Source organism: Pipistrellus kuhlii, unplaced genomic scaffold (genome assembly GCF_014108245.1).
Source record: "Pipistrellus kuhlii isolate mPipKuh1 unplaced genomic scaffold, mPipKuh1.p scaffold_m20_p_10, whole genome shotgun sequence".
NCBI classification, from domain to species: Eukaryota; Metazoa; Chordata; class Mammalia; order Chiroptera; family Vespertilionidae; genus Pipistrellus; species Pipistrellus kuhlii.
This window is the reverse complement of record NW_023425405.1, coordinates 22,132,920-22,153,042: the sequence shown is the minus strand read 5'-3', so window position 1 is coordinate 22,153,042 and position 20,123 is coordinate 22,132,920. Positions and strand designations below refer to the sequence as shown.

General features: G+C 44.7%; 1 protein-coding gene across 2 annotated transcripts; it reads left to right on the top strand.

Annotated features, from left to right (window-relative positions):
* Positions 1-508: 508 nt before the first annotated feature.
* TCAF2 (TRPM8 channel associated factor 2) lies at positions 509-19,847 on the top strand. Of its 2 annotated transcripts, XM_036429133.2 has the most exons (8): positions 510-949; positions 3,515-4,150; positions 9,967-10,958; positions 11,229-11,326; positions 15,020-15,233; positions 15,558-15,797; positions 16,961-17,298; positions 19,484-19,847. In XM_036429133.2, exons 2-8 carry the CDS (start codon positions 3,528-3,530, stop codon positions 19,730-19,732), a joined length of 2,754 nt encoding a protein of 917 aa, XP_036285026.1. In that variant the 5' UTR covers positions 510-949; positions 3,515-3,527; the 3' UTR covers positions 19,733-19,847. The 2 variants fall into 2 exon arrangements, with proteins under 2 accessions (XP_036285028.1, XP_036285026.1); XM_036429135.2 differs by lacking the exons at positions 11,229-11,326; positions 15,020-15,233 and having other exon boundaries at positions 509-949.
* Positions 19,848-20,123: the final 276 nt, after the last annotated feature.

Below are 20,123 nucleotides of genomic sequence, written 5' to 3'. Positions count from 1 at the left end.
AGGTAGCCCCAATGGAAGATTTAAAAAACAAGGGGTCTAAAATCCCCTTCTCCATAATCATCCTCCAGTATTAATACTCACCCTTCCTGTATCCTCTCCCTCCCCCAATATCAAAGCAAAATAAAGCTTCACCGAATTAAAAATGGTGTACCTGTTATGCAAAGCTGTGCAAAATCAGAATCGAGTAAATCTAGTACTACTCCCACAACTTGATTTTCACCTTCCCACCCCTTAGCTGAAATTCAAGTAGCAGCCACTCGATAGCTTTAGCGATCATTTCTGCAGCCAAGCAGGGACCTATGTGTGTGGTTATGTAACTGGCACAGTTCCTTCCCAGCAGCAATATCACTAGACATGATTTCTGCATATAATCCCAGGCCCAGTTCTCTCTGCTGAGTTCCCTGGCCCTCTGCGAATGGCCCACAGCACAGGTTGCATGGCAGGTGCTGACCACCAGGGGGCAGACCCTCAACGCAGGAGCTGCCAAGCAGTGGTGACACACCCGGAACCAGAAAGGGCAGACCAGACAGGACAGAGCTGGATTCCTCGGGCCCCTCGATTCCACCTTCCGTGGTGCGTTAAGTTGTTGCTGAGGCACTGTCGGCCCAGAATCTGGTTTATTCCACACTTGGGTCTGCGTTCCTCACCCTGTCCCAGAGCAACTTTGCAGAGTGCCCTCTCTCACTCCGGGACCCCTCAGAGGATGTGGGAGAGCCGGTTTCGGTCTGATCCCCGCAGGACAGCCCGAGAGACCCCACCTTCCGGAGGGACCCCGCTCACTCTGCGGACGCCACCCCACGGGGCGCAGCCGGCGGGGGAGTGGCCCAGGGAGGTTGGCTCCAGGGCGTGTCGGCCAGTCTCACCTAGTCCCGCCCCACCGGCCACCGCCCAAGACCGCCTGCATTAGTCCCTGCACCGGAGCCAGCGCCGCGACCCGCAAGACTCAAGAGTGAGTTTTCTTTCTTTCTTTTTTTCTTTTCTTAAATATATTTTTTATAATATTACAGATATCTCCCATCCCCCTCCCTTTCCCCTTCTCCTCCCTGCCCATACCACCCACCCCAGGTTTTCACTACCCTACTGCCCGGGTCCATGGGCTGTGCATATAAGTACAAAGTTCTTTGGTGTGTCTCTCCTCCTCGGCGCCTGCGTTTCCAATCGGAGCTCCGGTGAGAGCCAGAGCACCGCACACACTGCGGCCCTGGGTGGCAGGCGCATGCGCGGAACCTGCCTTCTGTCAGGGTGTCTTGTCTCTTCTCATCAGGTTTTTTTTCTTTTGTTTTGTTTCGCCGGTCGGAAGGTATTCGCTATTTGTCTCAAAACACTTTTCTCTCGCCCCCTTTGAACTTGTGAGTCAAGAATTTGACAAAGATGGGTGTATGTGCGTGCGCACTTTGGTCCATAGAGCTGGGGGTCAGCGTCGCAAGTTTATATTACTTATCTCCCGTGTTTTGTGTTTGTTTTGCCTGTAAAACGAGGGCTGACCAGATTAATGAAAGACTTCCCTTGTCATCTCAGAGGCAGTGAACAGGATGTTGACCTCAGGCACCACACCTCTTTCCTGCCTTTCCCACTCCTGAATCCAAAAGCTGGGATCAAGCCCCACACCCTCCAGGCAGGAGATATCTGTCTTTGTGAATTTATTGTCTAAGGAGCAATACTGATAAAGAGGTGGTAAAAGAGAAAAAAGAAAAAGAAAAAAAAAAGAAAGAAAAATCCCTGGCCTGTGTGTTCAGTGGTTAGAGCCTCCACCCACACACCACGGAAGGGTCTTGGATTCCCAGTCAAGGACACATAACTCGTTGCAGGGGCATGTGCAGGAGGTATCCAATCAATGTGTCTCACATTGATGTTTCTCTCTCTCTCCCCTCCCTCTCCTTTCCTTTCTAAAAATCAGTGGAAAAAATATCCTTAGGTGAGAACAGCAACAACAACAAAAAAACACCCTGGAATTTTATAGGAGGTAGAAGTCAAGCCAAATTGAGATCTCATGGAGAACCAACATAGCAGGAAAAGAAAGTGCAGAAAACAATGGAGAGTCCAGGCGCTGGAGACCTGAAAACCCAGAGTGAGGCACTCAACTTGCGCCATATGGACAGTGCATGAAAGTGGAGGGCTCTTACTAGGGAGAGATATCTGTAGGATGGCTGGAGAAAGTCGTAGATAGACATACATCCTGGGAAGGAAACCAAATTGGTCCTATCTAGATATATATGAATGTAAACTAAAGGGAATGACGTGAAGGAAGGTGAAGGAATGAGATGGAAACAGAAGGGAGGAAGGCGGCAAATGCAGCAGAGGGCTTTGGTATCTGTCTTAGTTGCTTGCCCAGAGCAAAGCTTGGCAGAACTTGAGTACAGGTAGTTTATTTGGGAAGTGAGCCCAGAACCCAGAGTGAGGATGTGGGGAGGAGGAGACAAGCAAGTGGGAAAGGTGGTGAAGGATGAGGCATGTCACTGAGCTCTTTTCCACTGTGGGCAGCCAGAGCTCAGTTCCTCTGAGGACCCTTTGAGGACTCTAGGATGCATCTCAGGCAGCCACTGAAATTAGAATGGGTGAACAGGACATGGCACCAGCACCTAAGCATCTACTGCAAGACCCTTGTTACTTGGGGAAGAACCAAAGGGAAGCAAAGGGACAGAAACATTTTCTCAGTGCCCACTGTGGACCCAGCCCGGGACAAGGCGTTTCTGCATGTATTGTCTTAATCTTCAAAAACAACCTCTAAAGAGAGGTATGATTTTTTTTTCTACAAGTGGGGAAACTGAGGCTTAACTAATTTATCCAAGAAGAGCTGTTCTGAGGTTGATAATGAGCTTACTTTTAGGAGCAGTGTGTTTTAAAAGAGCTCCAGAAATTACAGAATGCTACCCAAATGGAGGTGGTGATCTCCCCAGTTAGGATAAATTGGAGGCATTTCTAACTCATTTAGTCAAAGAAGCTGTCAGAACAAATGCAGTTTCTGAAAGGTCACCTGACCTTTTTGTCCAGGGACATGAAATACTAAGTCACCAGTTGCACTGATCTACCAGGCCCCGCAGGATCAGCCCCTGCCCACTCTGCTCAGGTCCTGCTCCTCCCTGCCCGGTTCTCTGCGGCCACCCTGTCACTTCTCTTTGTGGGACTGCTCTTCTCCTGCAGCACCCTGTCAGGTCTCAACTTATATGTCACATTTCAGCTTTAATGTCACTTTTTCATAAATGCCTTCCTGTCACTGAGTCTAAAGCACTTTTCCAGTCATTCGATGACATCACTATGTTTTCTTTTCATTATAACACTTATTAATTGCTGCATTTTATTGATCTTTTGGCCTAACAATTTATGGTCCTTCTCCTCCTAAAATACTAGGTTCAGAAAAGTGGGGATCTTGTCTGACTTGTTCCATGCTGCACCACCAGTGCTGGCACACAGTGGGGACGCAAGAAATGGTTCTCATCTGAATGTATTCAGTCCTTCTTGTGTTCATCCACTGCTTCACTTATTCTGATCACACTGTCTTTGCTTTTCTCTGCAGACGCTGAGTGATCATGGCAACAACTTCCACAGTGGCTTTCGAGGCCCTTCTGAATGGAGTGACAAGCTGGGATGTCCCTGAAGGTCCCATCCCGTGTGAACTGCTTCTCATTGGAGAGGCTGCCTTCCCAGTGATGCTGAATAAGAAGGGCCAGGTCCTCATCGCTGCGTCCTCCTATGGCCGAGGCCGCCTGGTGGTGGTGTCCCATGAGGGCTACCTGCTGGATGCTGGCTTAGCTCCATTTCTCCTCAACGCAGTGAACTGGCTCCGTCCCTCTCCTGGGGTTCCTGTGAGAGTGCACAGTTCCCTAGAACCACTAGTTACCATCCTGCGGGGTTCTGGGATTGAGGCACGGGTTCAGCCAGATCCAGGAGACCCCCAAGGGGTTTTCTGCATCAATGCCTACAATGAAACCCTGACTGCAGAACTGGTCCAGTTTGTGAAACGTGGTGGGGGCTTGCTCATTGGGGGTCAGGCCTGGTACTGGGCCAGTCAGCACGGTTGTGACAAGGTGCTATCCAGGTTCCCTGGGAACCTGGTGACCAGTGTGGCCGGAGTGTACTTCACCGACACCTATGGGGACAAAGGCCCATTCAAAGTCTCTAAGAAGGTGCCCAAGATCCCACTCCAGGTCAGGTGAGTAATATGTCCCATCAGGGAGTCTTCCTCCAATGATCCTATTGAAATAAGGACTAACTTCCCATTCCCTTTGCCACAGTGTCTCCATTATTCCCTAAAAATCATGATCACAATCTGCAACTACCCCACCTGTGTAGTTTCGAGTGCCTGTCTAGCCAACCTGAATAAAAAACTCCATGAATGCAGTAATGTTATCAGTGCCTGATGGGTGCAAGAGAGAAACAATTATTTTAGTAGATTATAAAAATTGATGAATAAAATATATAAATGACTACCCATCCAAAATCATAACAAGAGAAAGTGTGGCCTAGAATACTAGTGTGAACCATGCAGGCAGCCTCATGCTATGCAATGTACTGCCAGGGGAGCTGAGAATCAGAAGTGTCCAGCCTCAATCAAAAACAGCTGGAACTGACCAACCCCATCAACTCAAAGAGTCCAATAGGCCTTTATATTGAACCCAGCTTCTCAGTTCAGATTCCTGCCTCCTTCACAGGATGTCCCCTCTGAGGTTTTTCAGTGAATTTTCCCACAGACAAATCCTGGATAGAGGCTCCTGAACTGACCTAGCAGGTTTGCTGACATCAGATTTCTGCTGAAGGCACAGAAATGCCTTCAAGGGAGTTGCTTTGTCTTCCCAAGGGAGGAACTGGCTCCAAAATAGAACAGAAGATCCTATTACTTATCCTACCCCAAGTGCAAGAGCTGACTGCACACCTGGATTATATACCTGAGGAGGACACTGCAGTTACTTTTGTAATGCAAAACCAGGTCCAAAGGCACTTGCTGCTTCAATGCCAAACCACAGAATAATCTGGAGAAAAGATTACACTCAGACCAATAACTTATTACCCTTATACCTTATGAAACCTACAAGGTCTGTAACATATTAGGAGCTGCTCATCTAAAAGTAAATGCATACTAATAGCTTAGGCTTATGCATCTCATGAAGATTACGTGTAATATCATTCGCTTCTCACCACAGTCCCCTAGAGTGTGAGGTCTTTGCCTAAAGACCACCGAGCTTGTAAGCACCACAGTTCTGTTTTCATATTCAAGATACATAAATGTAGAGTTTCCATGTAGAGACTATGTAAAAAGAGGCTAGATCCAGGAATTGCCCTCTCCACCAAATCTGATCAAATGAATGAAAAATATAAAGTAAGCAGCTGAAATTGGAGGTTTGGTGCTGATGCCTGTGGTGCTGAGCATTGGCCAGTGGAGAGATGGCTGGCTGATGTGTTACTCAGTATACACCATCCCCACACCAAATGCACAATGAAAAGCTAACAAAATTTTGAAACCAAAAATCCAAGAATGATCATCAATGCCTTCTCATTTTGTAGGGGAATGAACAATTTTGGGGGGCGGGGAGTAAGTGGACATTTAAGAAGAAACAACCCTTAGGTATAAAAGCAGTGAAATGATTGGAAGATTTGGTGGAGGCAGAAGGAATGCCCACTTCCAAGCATGGTGGTGGGTTGAACCCCACAAGTGCATTCCATCCCTGGTTGGGTGGTGTAGACCTAAGCTTTAGGTTCCCAATGAGTGGAGGGACTAATCCCCAGCAAGGATAGCAGTTGGCCCCAGCTGGCCTTTGCCTTTTAGTATATGAGCCTCAGGTGATAAGAAGGTGAAAAGAAGCAATATATAGACCTCAATACAATCTGAGAAGGTGGATAGATATGTGTACAGAAACAAACTGGTTCTGGGTGACTTAGAACATCACAGAAAATTCACCCACACTGTTATCAGGACATACAAAAGACCTGCCTATGCCAGTTGTGAAAAACAATCCATATACTATGGAAAGACAACAGAACCTATCACACATGGAAGAAAAAGGTGACCCCATGAACAGAAGCAGATTTTCTGAGAATGTTTCAAGAAAGCCATAAAAGTTCTTAAAAAAAAAAAAAAAATCCTATCTAATAAAAGAGCCTGACCTTGTCCTTTTTCAAATATCTGCATGGTGGACTAATTCATCATCTACAACTCTGGGCTAAAATGTTGCTTTATGTGCAGCCCATCCTGATCACCTTGTGAAAATTTCAAAATTGTGCCAGGCATTGTCTTAAGCATTTAATACGGAATGACTTATTGAGTACTGGCAACACTTAGAGGGCGAGTCCTTTTTTCCAGAAGAGGAAATTGAAGCACACTCATAAGAAGTACTGCAGCTCAGATGGCTCATCTCACCTGCTACATGTTAATTTTCCATAATTACATCTCCCTAACCCCCTCGTGTCTATGGCATGCCTTATTGTCTATAGATAGTGTCTCCCCACCAGACCCAGAATTAGGTGCTGTTGGAATCAGAGACATAAAAGATGTGTCCTGACCCCTGAGCAACTTTCTGATGGTGTCAGTGTTTTTAAAAGTAGGTCCAAGAGCCCTAGCTGGTTTGGATAGAGTGTCAGCCTGTGGATTGAGAGGTCCTGAGTTTGAGTCTGATCAAGGGGACCTGCCGGGTTGCAGGCTCAGTCCCCAATAGGGGGGCATGCAGGAGGCAGCTGATCAATGATTCTCTCTCATTGATGTTTTTCTCTCTCTCCCTCTCCCTTCCTCTCTAAAATCAATTAAAATATATATATATTTTTTAAAAGTAGGTCCAAGAATGTTAGGAAACATCCAGACCAGTGTTATGTATTACCTACTTCTAAAGTGTTTGATGAGGATCAATTTTCAGAATTGTTACTAGTAGGTTCCAGATCTGGTGGAACAAAGTACCACAAACTGGGTGCTTAAATAACAGAAATATATTATCTCAGAGTTGGAGGCTACAAATCTGAGACCAAGGCACTGGTAAAGTTGTTTCCTTCTGAGGCCTGCAGGGGGAGCCTGTTCTGGCAGTGTGCTGGCCTTCCTTGGCTTGTAGAAGAAGCATCACCCTGATCTCCACTTTCATATTCACCTGCCACTCTCCCTGTCTGTTTTTTGTGGCCAAATGTCCCCTTTTAATAAGGCCACTAGTCCTATTAGATTAGGAGTCACTGTACTCTAATATGACTTTATCCTAATTTAGCTAATTACCTTTTCAATTATCTTATTTCCAAATAAGGTCACATTCTGAGGTACTTGGGTTAGGGTTTCACATATAAATTTTGGAGGGACACGAAATCAACCCATTGCAATGACCATTAGGTATGAAGGTTCCTGTTTATCAGCTATAAAGTCCTATTTATATGATCAGATTCTGGGGCTATTTATGTATTTGAAATAATCACTGACATGTTGAAGACTTGCTATGTATCAAGCAGTGTATCTGCCAATTTAGGAATGTTCTCTCTATTTAATAAGCCCAGAAACCAATGAGCAAATGGCAACTCTGAGAGGGGAAGTAATTTTCACAGGGTCATCAGGCTGTTGGGTCAAGGAAGGAAGCAGGATCCTATCTTGCCCACTAGAACTAGGGCCCACCAGTGACCTGCTCAGCTGGATAAGTAACAGTAAGTCATTTTTATAAGCATACGAGTGTAAACCCTCAGGTTAGCAATTTTATTAATGATGGCTCTCCATATTGAAGGTTTTCTATCATTAGGTGAAATTTTAGGAGGTGCTTTTCAGAAGATTCTGGGAGAACAGTTAAGAATGGAAGCCAAGTCTACAAGCTATGTCTTTAAAAAAAAATACTAAAAGTTTATTGGCAATACATCTCTTAATAAGATATAATGGGAGAAAATAGTGTCTTTTTTTTTTCTTTTTAAAATTCTTTATTGTTTAAACTATTACATACAAATTCTTTTTCCCCCATTGACCTCTCCCTGCTCATCCCCCCAACCCCAGCACATGCCCTCACTCCACCTATTGACTGTGTCCATGGGTTATGCTTATATGCATGCATACAAGTCCTTTGGTTGATCTGTTCCCACCAACTCCCCTCCTCCTTCCCCCTGAGGTTGAAATACCACATGATCACACTGATATCTATTTATATATAAAACCCTAAGTGACTGGAACGACTAGTTGCTATGACACACACTGTGGGGAGGGGGCTCCAGCTGGCCCTGGCCCTGATTACCCCCTCCAACCCAATGGGGGTGGCTGGCTGGCCAACCTCCCGCTGTCGCCTCCCCCCAGCCAGCCTGGCCATGATGGGCCCCGATTGAGACAGGGCTGGCCAGACCCCACCCATGCATGAATTCATGCACCAGGCCTCTAGTGTGGAATATAATCAACAACATAAACTGATGAGCTAAAATAGATCCAGAGACATAGAAGCATCATACAAGCTAAGTCTTATATCTCAATGGCATTACTTTCTAAAATAAGTCTAGAATCTGAATAAGTAGAAAAAGCTACAGGTAAAACTGTAGCTATTGGTTGAGCATTGTCCTGTGCGCCGAAAGGTCACTGGTTTGATTCCCAGTTAGGGAACTTATCCAGGTTGCAGGTTCGGTCCTAGTCAGGGTGTGTACAGGAGGAAGCCAATCGATGTCTTACATCAGTGTTTCTCTCTCCCTCTCCTTTCCTCTCTCAAATCAATAAAAACATATTTTTATTTTTTTAAAAAACTGATGCTTGAACCTGTATGACATTTACCATGTTAGTTTGAAAGTCAGATGCTAAAACGAAGATATAGTCCTTGTTTTCATGCTAAGAAGAAATTAAGGAGAAACTTTACAAGAGCTACTTTTTCAATAATGTTGTGTTGTGTTACTCAAATGAATAAACTATTTTTGAACATTTGATTTTTATTATGAGACAAAGTTTTATAAAGATAGTTCAAATCACCTATAATCCCAATGGTCAAGATGCTTACTGAAGACATGTTGATAAATGTGCTTTAAATCTTATTTCTGTATCTGGCTTTGTTTTTTATTCATTTTTGCTTTGTTTTGTGTTTATTGTTTTATTTGTTTTTGCAAAATTTGGCTTATCTAGTGCACAGTAACTTTTAATCTAGTTAAAAAATTTTTCACAAAAAAACACTTTCTGCTATCTAATTATTATCTTAATAAGTGCATAATATGCTATCTAGGGTTACCATAACTTATTTAACCAGTTTCCTGTTGTTTGGCATTAGAGTATCTACAAATCGGGGTTTTGTTTTTGCTTTTGTTTTTTAAGAAAGAAAAATTCTGGATTACAAAACGTCTTCTGAATTCATTACATTTTGAACATTTTTCAGTTAAAAGTAGTAAGTACATCACCAGATTTAAGTGAGAATAAAAAAAAAAGAGACTGTGCATTTGTATAATTTTTCAAGTATAATGTTAAACAATGTACTTATAATGTGTTCCTAGATCAGAACTAGCACAAGATGAGGGTACTTTGATGTTTTTTACAGCTCCACCTTTGCAGAAAATTAGCTCTGAGATGTGTGTAAGTAGGACTACTTTCTCAGGAATAATAGGACATTTCTTTTAATTTAATTCAGTCATATGCTTAACAATTTGAAAATATAGGAAATTTAAGCCAGATTAGTCCACCTTCACTTGACTGACATGGTAAGAGTTCATTTGGAGAATGTGGGCTTTAAGATGTGCAAATAAGGCCACTACCTCACTCTTCAGTATTTCATCAAATCTAGGATAACATGGATTATAAGAGGCACCATTATTTTTATGAGTTACTGGGAACAAACAATGACAATTAAACAATGATATGCCACCGATTGTTAAGAGGTGAAAAAATATGCCTTAAATGTGAAAAAAATAAATGGTTATGTACTAAAATCCTAAATGTTATCAGTAAGAATAAGGAGTTTGGCATGAACTTTGTAGTATTTGTACCCACACATTGATTTCTCTCTGTAGTGAACTCATTTCAGTGGTTCATTGACTGACTGTGACCCCTGTGTCACTTTCCAGGTGTGGGGAGGACCTCAGGCAGGACCAGCACCAGCTTCTGGAAGGGATCTCAGAGCTGGACATCAAGACAGGCGGAGTCCCCTCGCAGCTGCTGGTGCACGGGTCCCTGGCCTTCCCTCTGGGGTTAGATGCCTCACTCGGCTGCTTCCTGGCCGCTGCCCGCTATGGCCAGGGCCGGGTGGTCCTGGCTGCCCACGAGGGCATGCTCTGTGCTCCCAAGATGGGGCCCTTTTTGCTCAATGCTGTATGCTGGCTGTCCAGAGGCCAGAAAGGCAAAATTGGGGTGAACAAAAGTCTAAAAAACCTGTGTGCCCCACTGTCAGAGCTTGGCCTGGAATGCAGTCTGGAGCCCCATCTGACAAGTGGCTTGGCTGTCTACTGCTGTACGGCTTACAGTGACAGTCAGGCTAAGCAGCTACAGGAGTTTGTGGCTGAGGGAGGGGGCTTGCTGATTGGGGGCCAGGCCTGGTGGTGGGCCTCCCAGAACCCAGGGCACTCCACGTTAGCTGGTTTCCCTGGTAACATCATCCTTAACTGCTTTGGCCTTAGCATCCTCCCTCAGTCTCTCAACCCAGGGTGTTTCCTCGTCCCCACCCCCCAGATGCGGAGCTACCACTTCCGCAAGGCCCTATCGGAATTCCAGGCTGCCCTGAACCAGGAGAGTAGGAGCTTGGAAAAGAGCTGGCTGGCCAAACTGCGAGGTGATGGGGCCGCCTTCCTGCAGATCCCTGCTGAGGGGGTCCCTGCGTACATGTCTATGCACCGACTTATAAGGAAGATGCTGCAGTTGTCCGGCCTCCCAGCTGTGAGCCGGAAAAACCCAGTGGCCAATGATTCCCTTGAGGCTGCAGTGCTCTGCCTAGCTACTGAGCTGGTACATTCTGGGACTGACTGCTCCAAGCTCATGCAGTGTTGGGGAACCAGAACCTGCCACTCCAGCTCGGACCCTTCAGTACACCCCATTGCTGTGGACATCGATGGAAACAACCCAGGTATGGAGCTAGAGGAGAGTGCTGGGAGCTTTGCAGGACCCGGGGAAGGTTGGGTTAGCAGGTGCTGAAGCCCAGGAAGGCAGCTCTATTCTCTACCAACTATTATACTTTCAGGAAGAGGGGTTGGGGGTCTTTTTCGAGTTTAGAAGGGATGAGAGCAAGAAACATGGGTGAGTTAAGTAAGGTATGCAGAGAGGGCCTGCACCTGTGGAAGGGGCTGTGATGCTCCAGCAGGGAAAAGAACTCAGCCTTTCTTATGGCTTTTCTCAGGCAACCGTGAGTGCTGGGTGAGTACTGGACTCTACGTCCTAAATGGACAAAATGCAGAAGTCTCGCTGTCTGAAGCTGTGGCCTCTACCGGCCTGAAGGTAAGGCCAGAACATCCACTGCCCACATCCCAAAACCACAGGATGGGATGCTTCATTCTCATCCAGCTCATGGCAGACGCCAGAGTACTAACAGCAGATCCAGCACTCAGGCCTAAGCCGCGATTTCCACCCATGCTGATGTTTGCCTCCCAATAGGAATGTGAAGAGACACCAAGTGTGAGAGAAACCACTGCATATTCACAAGCGCAATTTCCCCTGGCACACTGCCTTCCCTGGTTTTGCCTCTTTACCTTGACACATAAAGGGTATATTTAATCTAGTCTGGTCTCTCACTACACTCAGAATTTAAACTCCTCCTGAAGGTCACTTCCTGAAGGTTAATTCCTGAAGGTCACTTCCTTCCATAGCTAGGGTCTCTTTTTTATCAAGCTCCTTTCTGGAACTCACATTAAACATAAGAAAAGCAAGTCCAGGACTCCTAAGAGAGAAGTTCTCAGTCCTTCAGACCTGGGGGTTCAGCGGGGAGAGAGCCTGACAAAGGAGAGAAACTCAGGCCTCCCCTTCAGGCCAGATCCTGCTGCCTGTGGTCACACCTCCTGCATGTATACAGGACCCCTCACACTCATCCTCAGCATCAAACTCAACACACTGGTTTGGGACCCAGTAGAAGGCATGTAGGACCTAGTCATAATCAGGAGCTGTTCTAATCCCTGGAAAAGTGACTCTATGTGCTTCAGTCCATGTCACTTTTAAAGTGCTAAAATATCATAGGTTTCCGTGCATAGCTCAGAGAAAAGGGAAGCTGGAGTTTGTCTAATTTTTTTTCTATTACGATTTACAATGCAATATTAATTTTATATTAGTTTCATGAGTGTTGCATAGTGGTTAGACAATCATATACTTTATACATAGTATTCCCCTCAATAAGTCAAATATCCACCTGGAACCATACATAGTTGTTATAATATAATTGACTATATTTCCTATGCTGTACTTGACATCCCAGTGACTACTTTATAAGTACTGATTTGTACTTCTCAATCCCTTCAGCTATTTCATCCAGTCCCCCAAAACTCATCTCCTCTGGCAACCATCAATCTGTTCTCTGTATCTATGATTATGTTTCAATTTTGTTTGTTCATTATTTTGTTTAGATTCCACACATAAGTGAAATCAAATGGTGTTTGTCTTACTCTAATGCATTACACTTAGCATAATATCTTTTAGGCCCATCCATGCTATTGAAAATGGTAAGATTTCTTTTTTTTTTTTATGGTTAAGTAATATTCTACTGTATATTATTACCACAACTTTTTTTGTCCACTCTTCTATTAATGGGCATTTTGGTTGCTCTCATGTTTCAACAACTGTAAATAATGCTACAAAGAGCATAAGGATCATATATTTTTTCAATTTAATGATCTGAATGTCTTCAGACACACACACACACACACACACACACACACACACACACACACTAGAGGCCCAGTGCACGTAAATTCATGCACTGGATGGGGGGGGTCCCTCAGCCTGGTCTGCCCCCTCTCATACTCCGAGAGCCCTCAGTAGCAGAAGGCAACCCAGTGATCAGGGGAAGGCGACATCCCATCACACCTCTGTTGGTGGTAGCAGCAGAGGTGTGATGGGGTGTCGCCTTGGCCAACCATGGTTAGTTGAGCCTTGGGCGACCCTGGGCAGCTGGGCAGCCACCATCTGAGGCTTGCCTGTGCCTTAGGCCGGCCCTGGGCTATTGGGAGCTTAGGGGACCAAAGGACTCTGGAGGCAGGTGTGAGGAGCGGCTGAGCCTGCCTGGGGGTAGGCCTGGCCTTGCTGTGTGCCTGCCACCCCAGTGGGGCTGAGGGGACTAGGCGCTGCCATCTTGTGGCTGTGGGTACTGCCATTTTTTGAGGGCATGACAGTCAATTAGCATATTCCTCCTTATTGGCTGTGGATGCCACCATCTTTGTAACTGGGTGAGGGTCAATTAGCATATTCTCTCTTTATTAGATAGTATATGTATTATATCTAATAAAAGAGTAATATGGAAATTGATCATCACTCTAATACACAGGATGGCTGCCCCCATATGGCCACAAGATGGCCACCACATGATGGCCAGCAGAGGGTAGTTGGGAGGAACCAGGCCTGCAAGGGAGGGCAGTTTTGGGTGATCAGGCTAGCAGGGGAGTGCAATTGTGAGGGACCAGGCCTGCAAGGGAGAGCAGTTAGGGGTGACCAGGCCTGCAGGGGAGGGCAGTTAGGGGTGACCAGGCCTGCAGGGGAGAGCAGTTAGGGGTGACCAGGCCTGCAGGGAGGCAATCAGGCTGGCAGGGGTGTGGTAAGGGGGTGATCAGGCTGGCAGGCAGAAGCAGTTAGGGGCAATCAGAAAGGCACGCAGATAAGCAATTGGAAACCAGCAGTCCTGGATTGTAAGAGAGATGTCTGACTGACCATTTAGGGGTCCCAGATTGGAAAGGGTGCAGGCTGGGGTGAGGGACACTCCCCCCCCCCCCCATGCATGAATTTCATGCACCGGGCCTCTAATATAAATATTTTTAAAGTGAAATAGTGAAATCACTGGGTCATAAGGCAGTTCCATGTTTAATTTTTTAAGAAAAATCCTTACTGTTTTCCATAGTGCCAGCACCAATCTGAATTACCACTAACAGTGCACAAGGGTTCCCTTTCTCTACATCCTCATCATATTGTTTCTTGATATGTTGATGAGAGCCATTATGACAGGTGTGAGTTGATATCTCACTGTGGTTTTAATTGGAATTTCTTTGATAATGACACTGAGCATCTCTTCATATGTCTTTTGGTCATCTGTATGTCCTCTTTGGATAAGTGTCTATTCAAGTCCTTTGCCCATTTTTTAATTGGATTATTTGTTTTTGCTGTTGAGTTGTATAAGTTCTTTATAACTTTTTTATATTATAGTTTGACCTTTTGCTGCATGATCAAGTGAGCCACACAGGCCAGGGCTAGTTTCTTGCTTTTCATCACTGAATATTTCATGCCAATCCCTTCTGGCTGGAAATGTTTCTTTTGAGAAATAACTGACAGCTATGGGAGCTCTCTTGTAGGTAACTATTTATCTTTCTCTGCTTTTAAGATTCTCTGTTTTTAAACTCTGATTTTTACAGTCAGCTGTTATGTGGGCTACTCTTCCTACCCTGTTTCCCCGAAAATAAGACAGTGTCTTATATTAATTTTTTTCTCCCAAAGTTGCACTAGGTCTTATTTTCAGGGGATGTCTTATCTTTCCATGCGCTAGGTCTTATTTTCGGAGGATGTCTTATTTTCAGGGAAACACAGTAGCATTGGTGCTCTGGGCTTGGGAGCCCAAAGTTGAGTTGATACCCACGTTCTTCAGGGAGTACCTTTGCAGCTGAGATATCCTTTAGTATTCTCTATTGCTGCACATGGCTGCGAGACCAGCCCTTTCTCCTCTCTATCCTTCCTATCAGTGTCCATGTGGATTCTGAAAATCCTTATTTATAAGACTTCTGTTCATGTAGTCTTTAGTTCATCATTCAGGTTGATCTGTATTTAGTTGTAATTTTGATTTGGTCCTGGGAGGAGATGAGTGTAACTTCTACCTACTCTGCTGCCATATTGGAGCTCTTGGAGTTTTTCTAATATTCTTTATGCACACAACCCTGAACACAACCCCACACTCACACCACAGGGTCATAGTTCCTCTCACACATAGTGGAATCACTTCTCTAGGTACAGATTGGCTGCCACACCGATGACTTGAACAATGCCAGCAAGCTGTCTCGAGCCCCTACGGTGTCTCACCGATGGTGTATGAACAAGACCAAACAGTCAGTCTCTTGCCTCTGGGGTGGCCTTTTATATGTCATCGTGCCCAAAGGCAGTAAACTGGGACCCATGTCCTTCACTATTAAGAGTGCTGTGCCTGCCCCATACTACAAGCTGGGTAAGTGAACTGAACATTGAGGGAAGAGGGAGCTTTAAGGATGCTGTAGTAGTTTAGGGGCTGATTGCTAAGAAGGAGAGGGATAGGGATGGGTGGACAGAAGGAGGATGAACTGTTCAAGGTTGAAGTAGAGGCAGGAGAAATTGTGCCTGTGGAGACCAGAACCAAAGGAAGGATCTGGAAGCCTGTCCTTCCCTTCATAGGAGACCCACATAATAATAATTCATTATTTCAGTGTTTTCTTCCTAAGAGTTCAAGTTGTGTTTTTCAACTCAAGGGAAGTTGGGTAAGTGTTTGAGAGATCCATGATATTTATTCCTGAAGGTAAGACATCCCAGGAGGAGTGGAGGAGCTGTATTCAGGAGAGCTTGGCTCCCTGGGGAGAGCTGGCAACAGACAACATCATCTTGACGGTGCCAACTGAAAACCTCCGGACCCTGGAGGACCCTGAGCCTTTGCTCTGCCTCTGGGATAAGATGATGCAGGCTATAGCCAGACTGGCAGCTCAGCCTTTCCCGTTCCACCGTCCAGAGAGGATTGTTGCTGATGTGCAAATCTCAGCGGGTAGGTGTCATAGGGAAGGATTCCTAGCCAGTGGACCATTTATTATTTTGCCTTTTTTAAATGTCCAATATGGTAAAGGCATCATTTTACTAATAAAAGTAAAAAGCCATAAAAGAGTGGACCTTGATGGGACGCAAAGATGTTACACGTGAGAAGGTAAATCATTTACATCTACAAGGTGAGATTTCACAAGATGGGTAGAACAATCTCAGGAAAAATGGTATTAGGACTTCAGAGATGACACTAAGGGTTGTTTCAAGGAGAGGCAAAAATAGAAACATTTCCTTCCAGCATAGATCAGAGTGGCAATGAAAAGAGGGAGAAAAGAGGTTTACATTAAGTATTGAGTGGTTTAGAGGAAAGATGGAATCTAGAGAAAAAATAAGGAAGTCTGGTTCCAAGAGAAAAAAAATTCCTCTGGATTTCAATGTTATCTTTTAAAAATCACAAAATTCTCTCTGTTAAAGAGTATACACCTGGAAAGCAGTGGTTTACATAGGTAAAGAGATGATGCTATTCTAGCCCTGATGATCTCAAATTCAGACACAGGACATAATGTCACAGCCTTGCACCCCCAGGAAACACACACAAATGAAGAAATAAATTATACCAAGAATGACTATGTGAAGTACTGTATTTTCCGGCGTATAAGACGACCCCCTAATTTTACAATTAAAACATAGGTTTAGGCCTATATTCGCTGTATAAGACTACCCCCCACTTCCGAGGCAACACCAGTTCTTTTTTTAATAGACCACCTCTCTGACTCTGGCCAACCCAAGCTGGCTTTTTATGCATGCTAATTATACATGTTCTGTACCCGAAGCTACACTGTGTTCTAGTAAAAATCCTGCTCAGATTGGCCAGAGTCAGAGAGGCAGTCTATTAAAAAAAGAACTGGTGTTGCCTTGGAAGTGGGGGGTAGTCTTGTATAGTGAATATAGGCCTAAACCTACGTTTTAACTGTAAAAATTAGGGGGTCGTCTTATACGCCAGAAAATATGGTATATAGAAAAGCCATTTACTTTCCAATGAGGACAGAGTTTCTGAAATTACTGGATGCAGACAGAATAGTAAGGAAAAGTTACACAGTAGAAAGGAATAAAGGGAGATGGGTTTGGGTACCACACTTCATGCCTCATCTCTTTCTTTTTGGTTCCCAGGCTGGATGCATTCAGGGTACCCAATCATGTGCCACCTGGAGTCGATACAGGAGCTCATCAATGAGACCAACATTAGAAGCAGCGGTCTGTGGGGACCCATCCATGAGCTGGGCCACAACCAGCAGCGGCATGGGTGGGAGTTCCCCCCGCACACCACTGAGGCCACTTGCAACCTTTGGTCAGTCTATGTGCACGAGACAGTCCTGGGCATCCCCAGGGCTCAGGCCCACCCTGCTCTGAGACCTCCGGAACGAGAGAAGAGGATCGAAGAGCACCTGAGCAAGGGAGCCCCCCTGTGTAACTGGAATGTGTGGACAGCTCTGGAAACATACCTACAGGTACTGAGCCAAGATTCAGTGAGGTAGGGGCCAGAAGACCCCTCTGTCAGGTAACATTCTTCACCTGCCCAGACCCACCACCTCCCCTGGACATGAGGGATTGAGCCATATGGTGATGCTTCTCAGCTTATACATTCCTACATGGAGAGAGTGACACCTGCCCCACTCACCTCCTATAATTTTGCAATCATAAATAAGAGAAAATAAAAAGTGTTATGAAAAAATAAGTAGAGAAAAATGCAGCCTATTGGTATTTTGGCCAAAGGCAGAAATTCTGAGTTAGGCATTTTTGAGATTGAATCACACCTCTTCCATTCACTGGTTTTGACCTTGGTCGCCTAATAAGCACTCCAGAAATGGTCATTGTTTGCTTTGCTTTGTTTTACCTCACCTTAGTTTTATGGATCAAGTGAGTGTTATATTCCTTCATAGTAATAGTGGCATATGTGTCTGTGGGACAACTGCAAGAATGTATGGTAGGAGATCAGGCTGTTAAGAAGATTCTCAGACTTCCATTACCCCACTTGAACCCAAAATGTTTTAAGAATTAATAAATAAAAAACCAACCAACCAAGTGGAAGGGAGCCCTAAACCAGGTCTGCTTTATATGAAATTAACCCAAGTCCCTGTCTCTTCCCCGAGTCCTGCTTGGGATTTTAATGGTTTGGAGTTGTCCAAGCTTTTCTTCATATCAGATCTCCTATGTTGTCCACCTCAACCCTATAGACAGGCACACTTTTTACAGAGGCACATGCTAAGTTGAGTTTAAACAGCCAATTCAGTATCATACATTTAAAGGATGTACCCAGAACTGCAAATCAGAAATTAATGACGAGTCTCTCTTTTTTATTTCTTCTTTCACTCATTTACTAAAGAGTGGATGTCAATGAAATAACTTTGCATTGCATTCACTCTGCATTCTTACATAGCCACTTCAAGGGTCTACAAGGAAACAGACCTTAAATGATAGAAAGTTGCCATTGAAGTTGGAAGTTAAAAGCCTAATTCTTCCCTCCCCACATACCCACTCACCGTGGAGCAATGAGTATCATTTTGCAAAAGCTATGAGCACACTTATCATCTCGGAGTCTGAGCCTCTGCCTTAAGACAAGCAGACACCTGCTTCCTGTATCTGAGAGATTCCTGCTCACCATCACTTCTTCCACTCAGGCCTTATCTCAGATCCTCCTTATTCTATTCCAGAAGCCTCCTAAATTGTTCCAGCATCTTTCTTCTACCTCTACCACCCATTTTCCAAGCCAATCTTAATATTCCACATTTAACAATTTCCGAGTGTTCTCCTTTCCATACAGGATGGAGTGTAGAAGACCCTTTTCAGCACCTCCAGCTCTAGCTCCAGTTTCCTCACCTCCATAATTACCCTCACTTGTGGAGTCTAATATACAGGCAGCTTCCTGTTATGAGCATATATCACTGTTCCAGGTTTCTGTGCCTCCCCATACTTCCTTCCTGCAGCCGCAATTTGTTTGAACATCCTGTCTATTACCTGTCAGATCACCTGTCAAAATTCAGCTCTTTTGCCCTCTTCTCCCCATATCATCCCAAATATGTAAAAGTGAAGGTTTCTCATCTCATAAGGGTTCAAACCTGTCTGATGCCAAGGAAATCAGAATCTGGGGATCTAATTTTTTAATTAAAGATAATAATAATAATAATAATAATAATAACTGTCATTTATTGAGTATATATCCCTTGTCAGATATTAGATTCTCATGATGTCCCTACTGGATTCAGGAAGTATAGGTTTGTGGCCAAGAGATTGAATGAGCCATTGGGATTGTAATTATGTTCAAAGGTCAGGTGGAGAGACAGGGACATATAATAGGATGGAGCTAATAAATGATTAAGAGGCAATAATCACCATAAATGACAAATTCTTTTTAAAAACATATATATATTTGTATTGATTTCAGAGAGAAAGGAAGGGGGAGAGATACAATAGAATCCATGATGAGAATCATTGATCAGCTGCTTCCTGCACGACCCCTGCTGGAGATAAAGCCCACTACCCCGGGCATGTGCCCTGACCAGGAATAGACTGATCTAGCTCACAGGTCAATGTTCAACCACTGAGCCACACCAGTAGGACATATTCTTGTGAACAAGCATGTTGCCGTTACTTTTAGAAACGATGTCTCATCCTGCCTCTTCTTTCTCTTCTCAGCTCCAGGAGGTCTTTGGGTGGGAGCCATTCACCCAACTCTTTGCTGAGTACCAGACCCTTCGCAGTATCCCCAAAGACAACGCTGGCAAGATGAATCTGTGGGTGAGGAAGTTCTCCGAAAAAGTGCAAAAGAATCTGGCTCCATTCTTTCAGTCCTGGGGCTGGCCCATCAAGAAGGAAGTGGCTGAGAGCCTGGCTTGTCTGCCATGGTGGGAAGAAAACCCCCTGCGAGTTCACATCCAGGAATAAAGTGTACAGAGTTGCTTGGGGACAGGAATGGCCACTGGCCAGCTCCACCACCCAGTACCTTGAGCCTGAATCCTATTTCCTTCCCTGTCTTCAGAAAGGCAGTGAAGCTCCAAAGCTCACAGTCAGTGGGCTCCATATTCTCAAGAAAATACTTTGGTACTTCTCTGTATTGTTTCTCTGCTCTTACTGTCACTTTCTCCGGGAGCTGTGCTTCACCATCCTAGTCCTCCAGTGGAAGAATTTTCATCTTGGCATCTTGATTTCTATTTTTGACCAATAGTTCTAAAGACCATGGGTTACCATAATAATCTGATATCTCTCCCTCACTACTACCAGCCCTGAACAAGGATCTTAATTTCTTGTGCTCTGAGAACTTTTCTAAAGCAGGAGA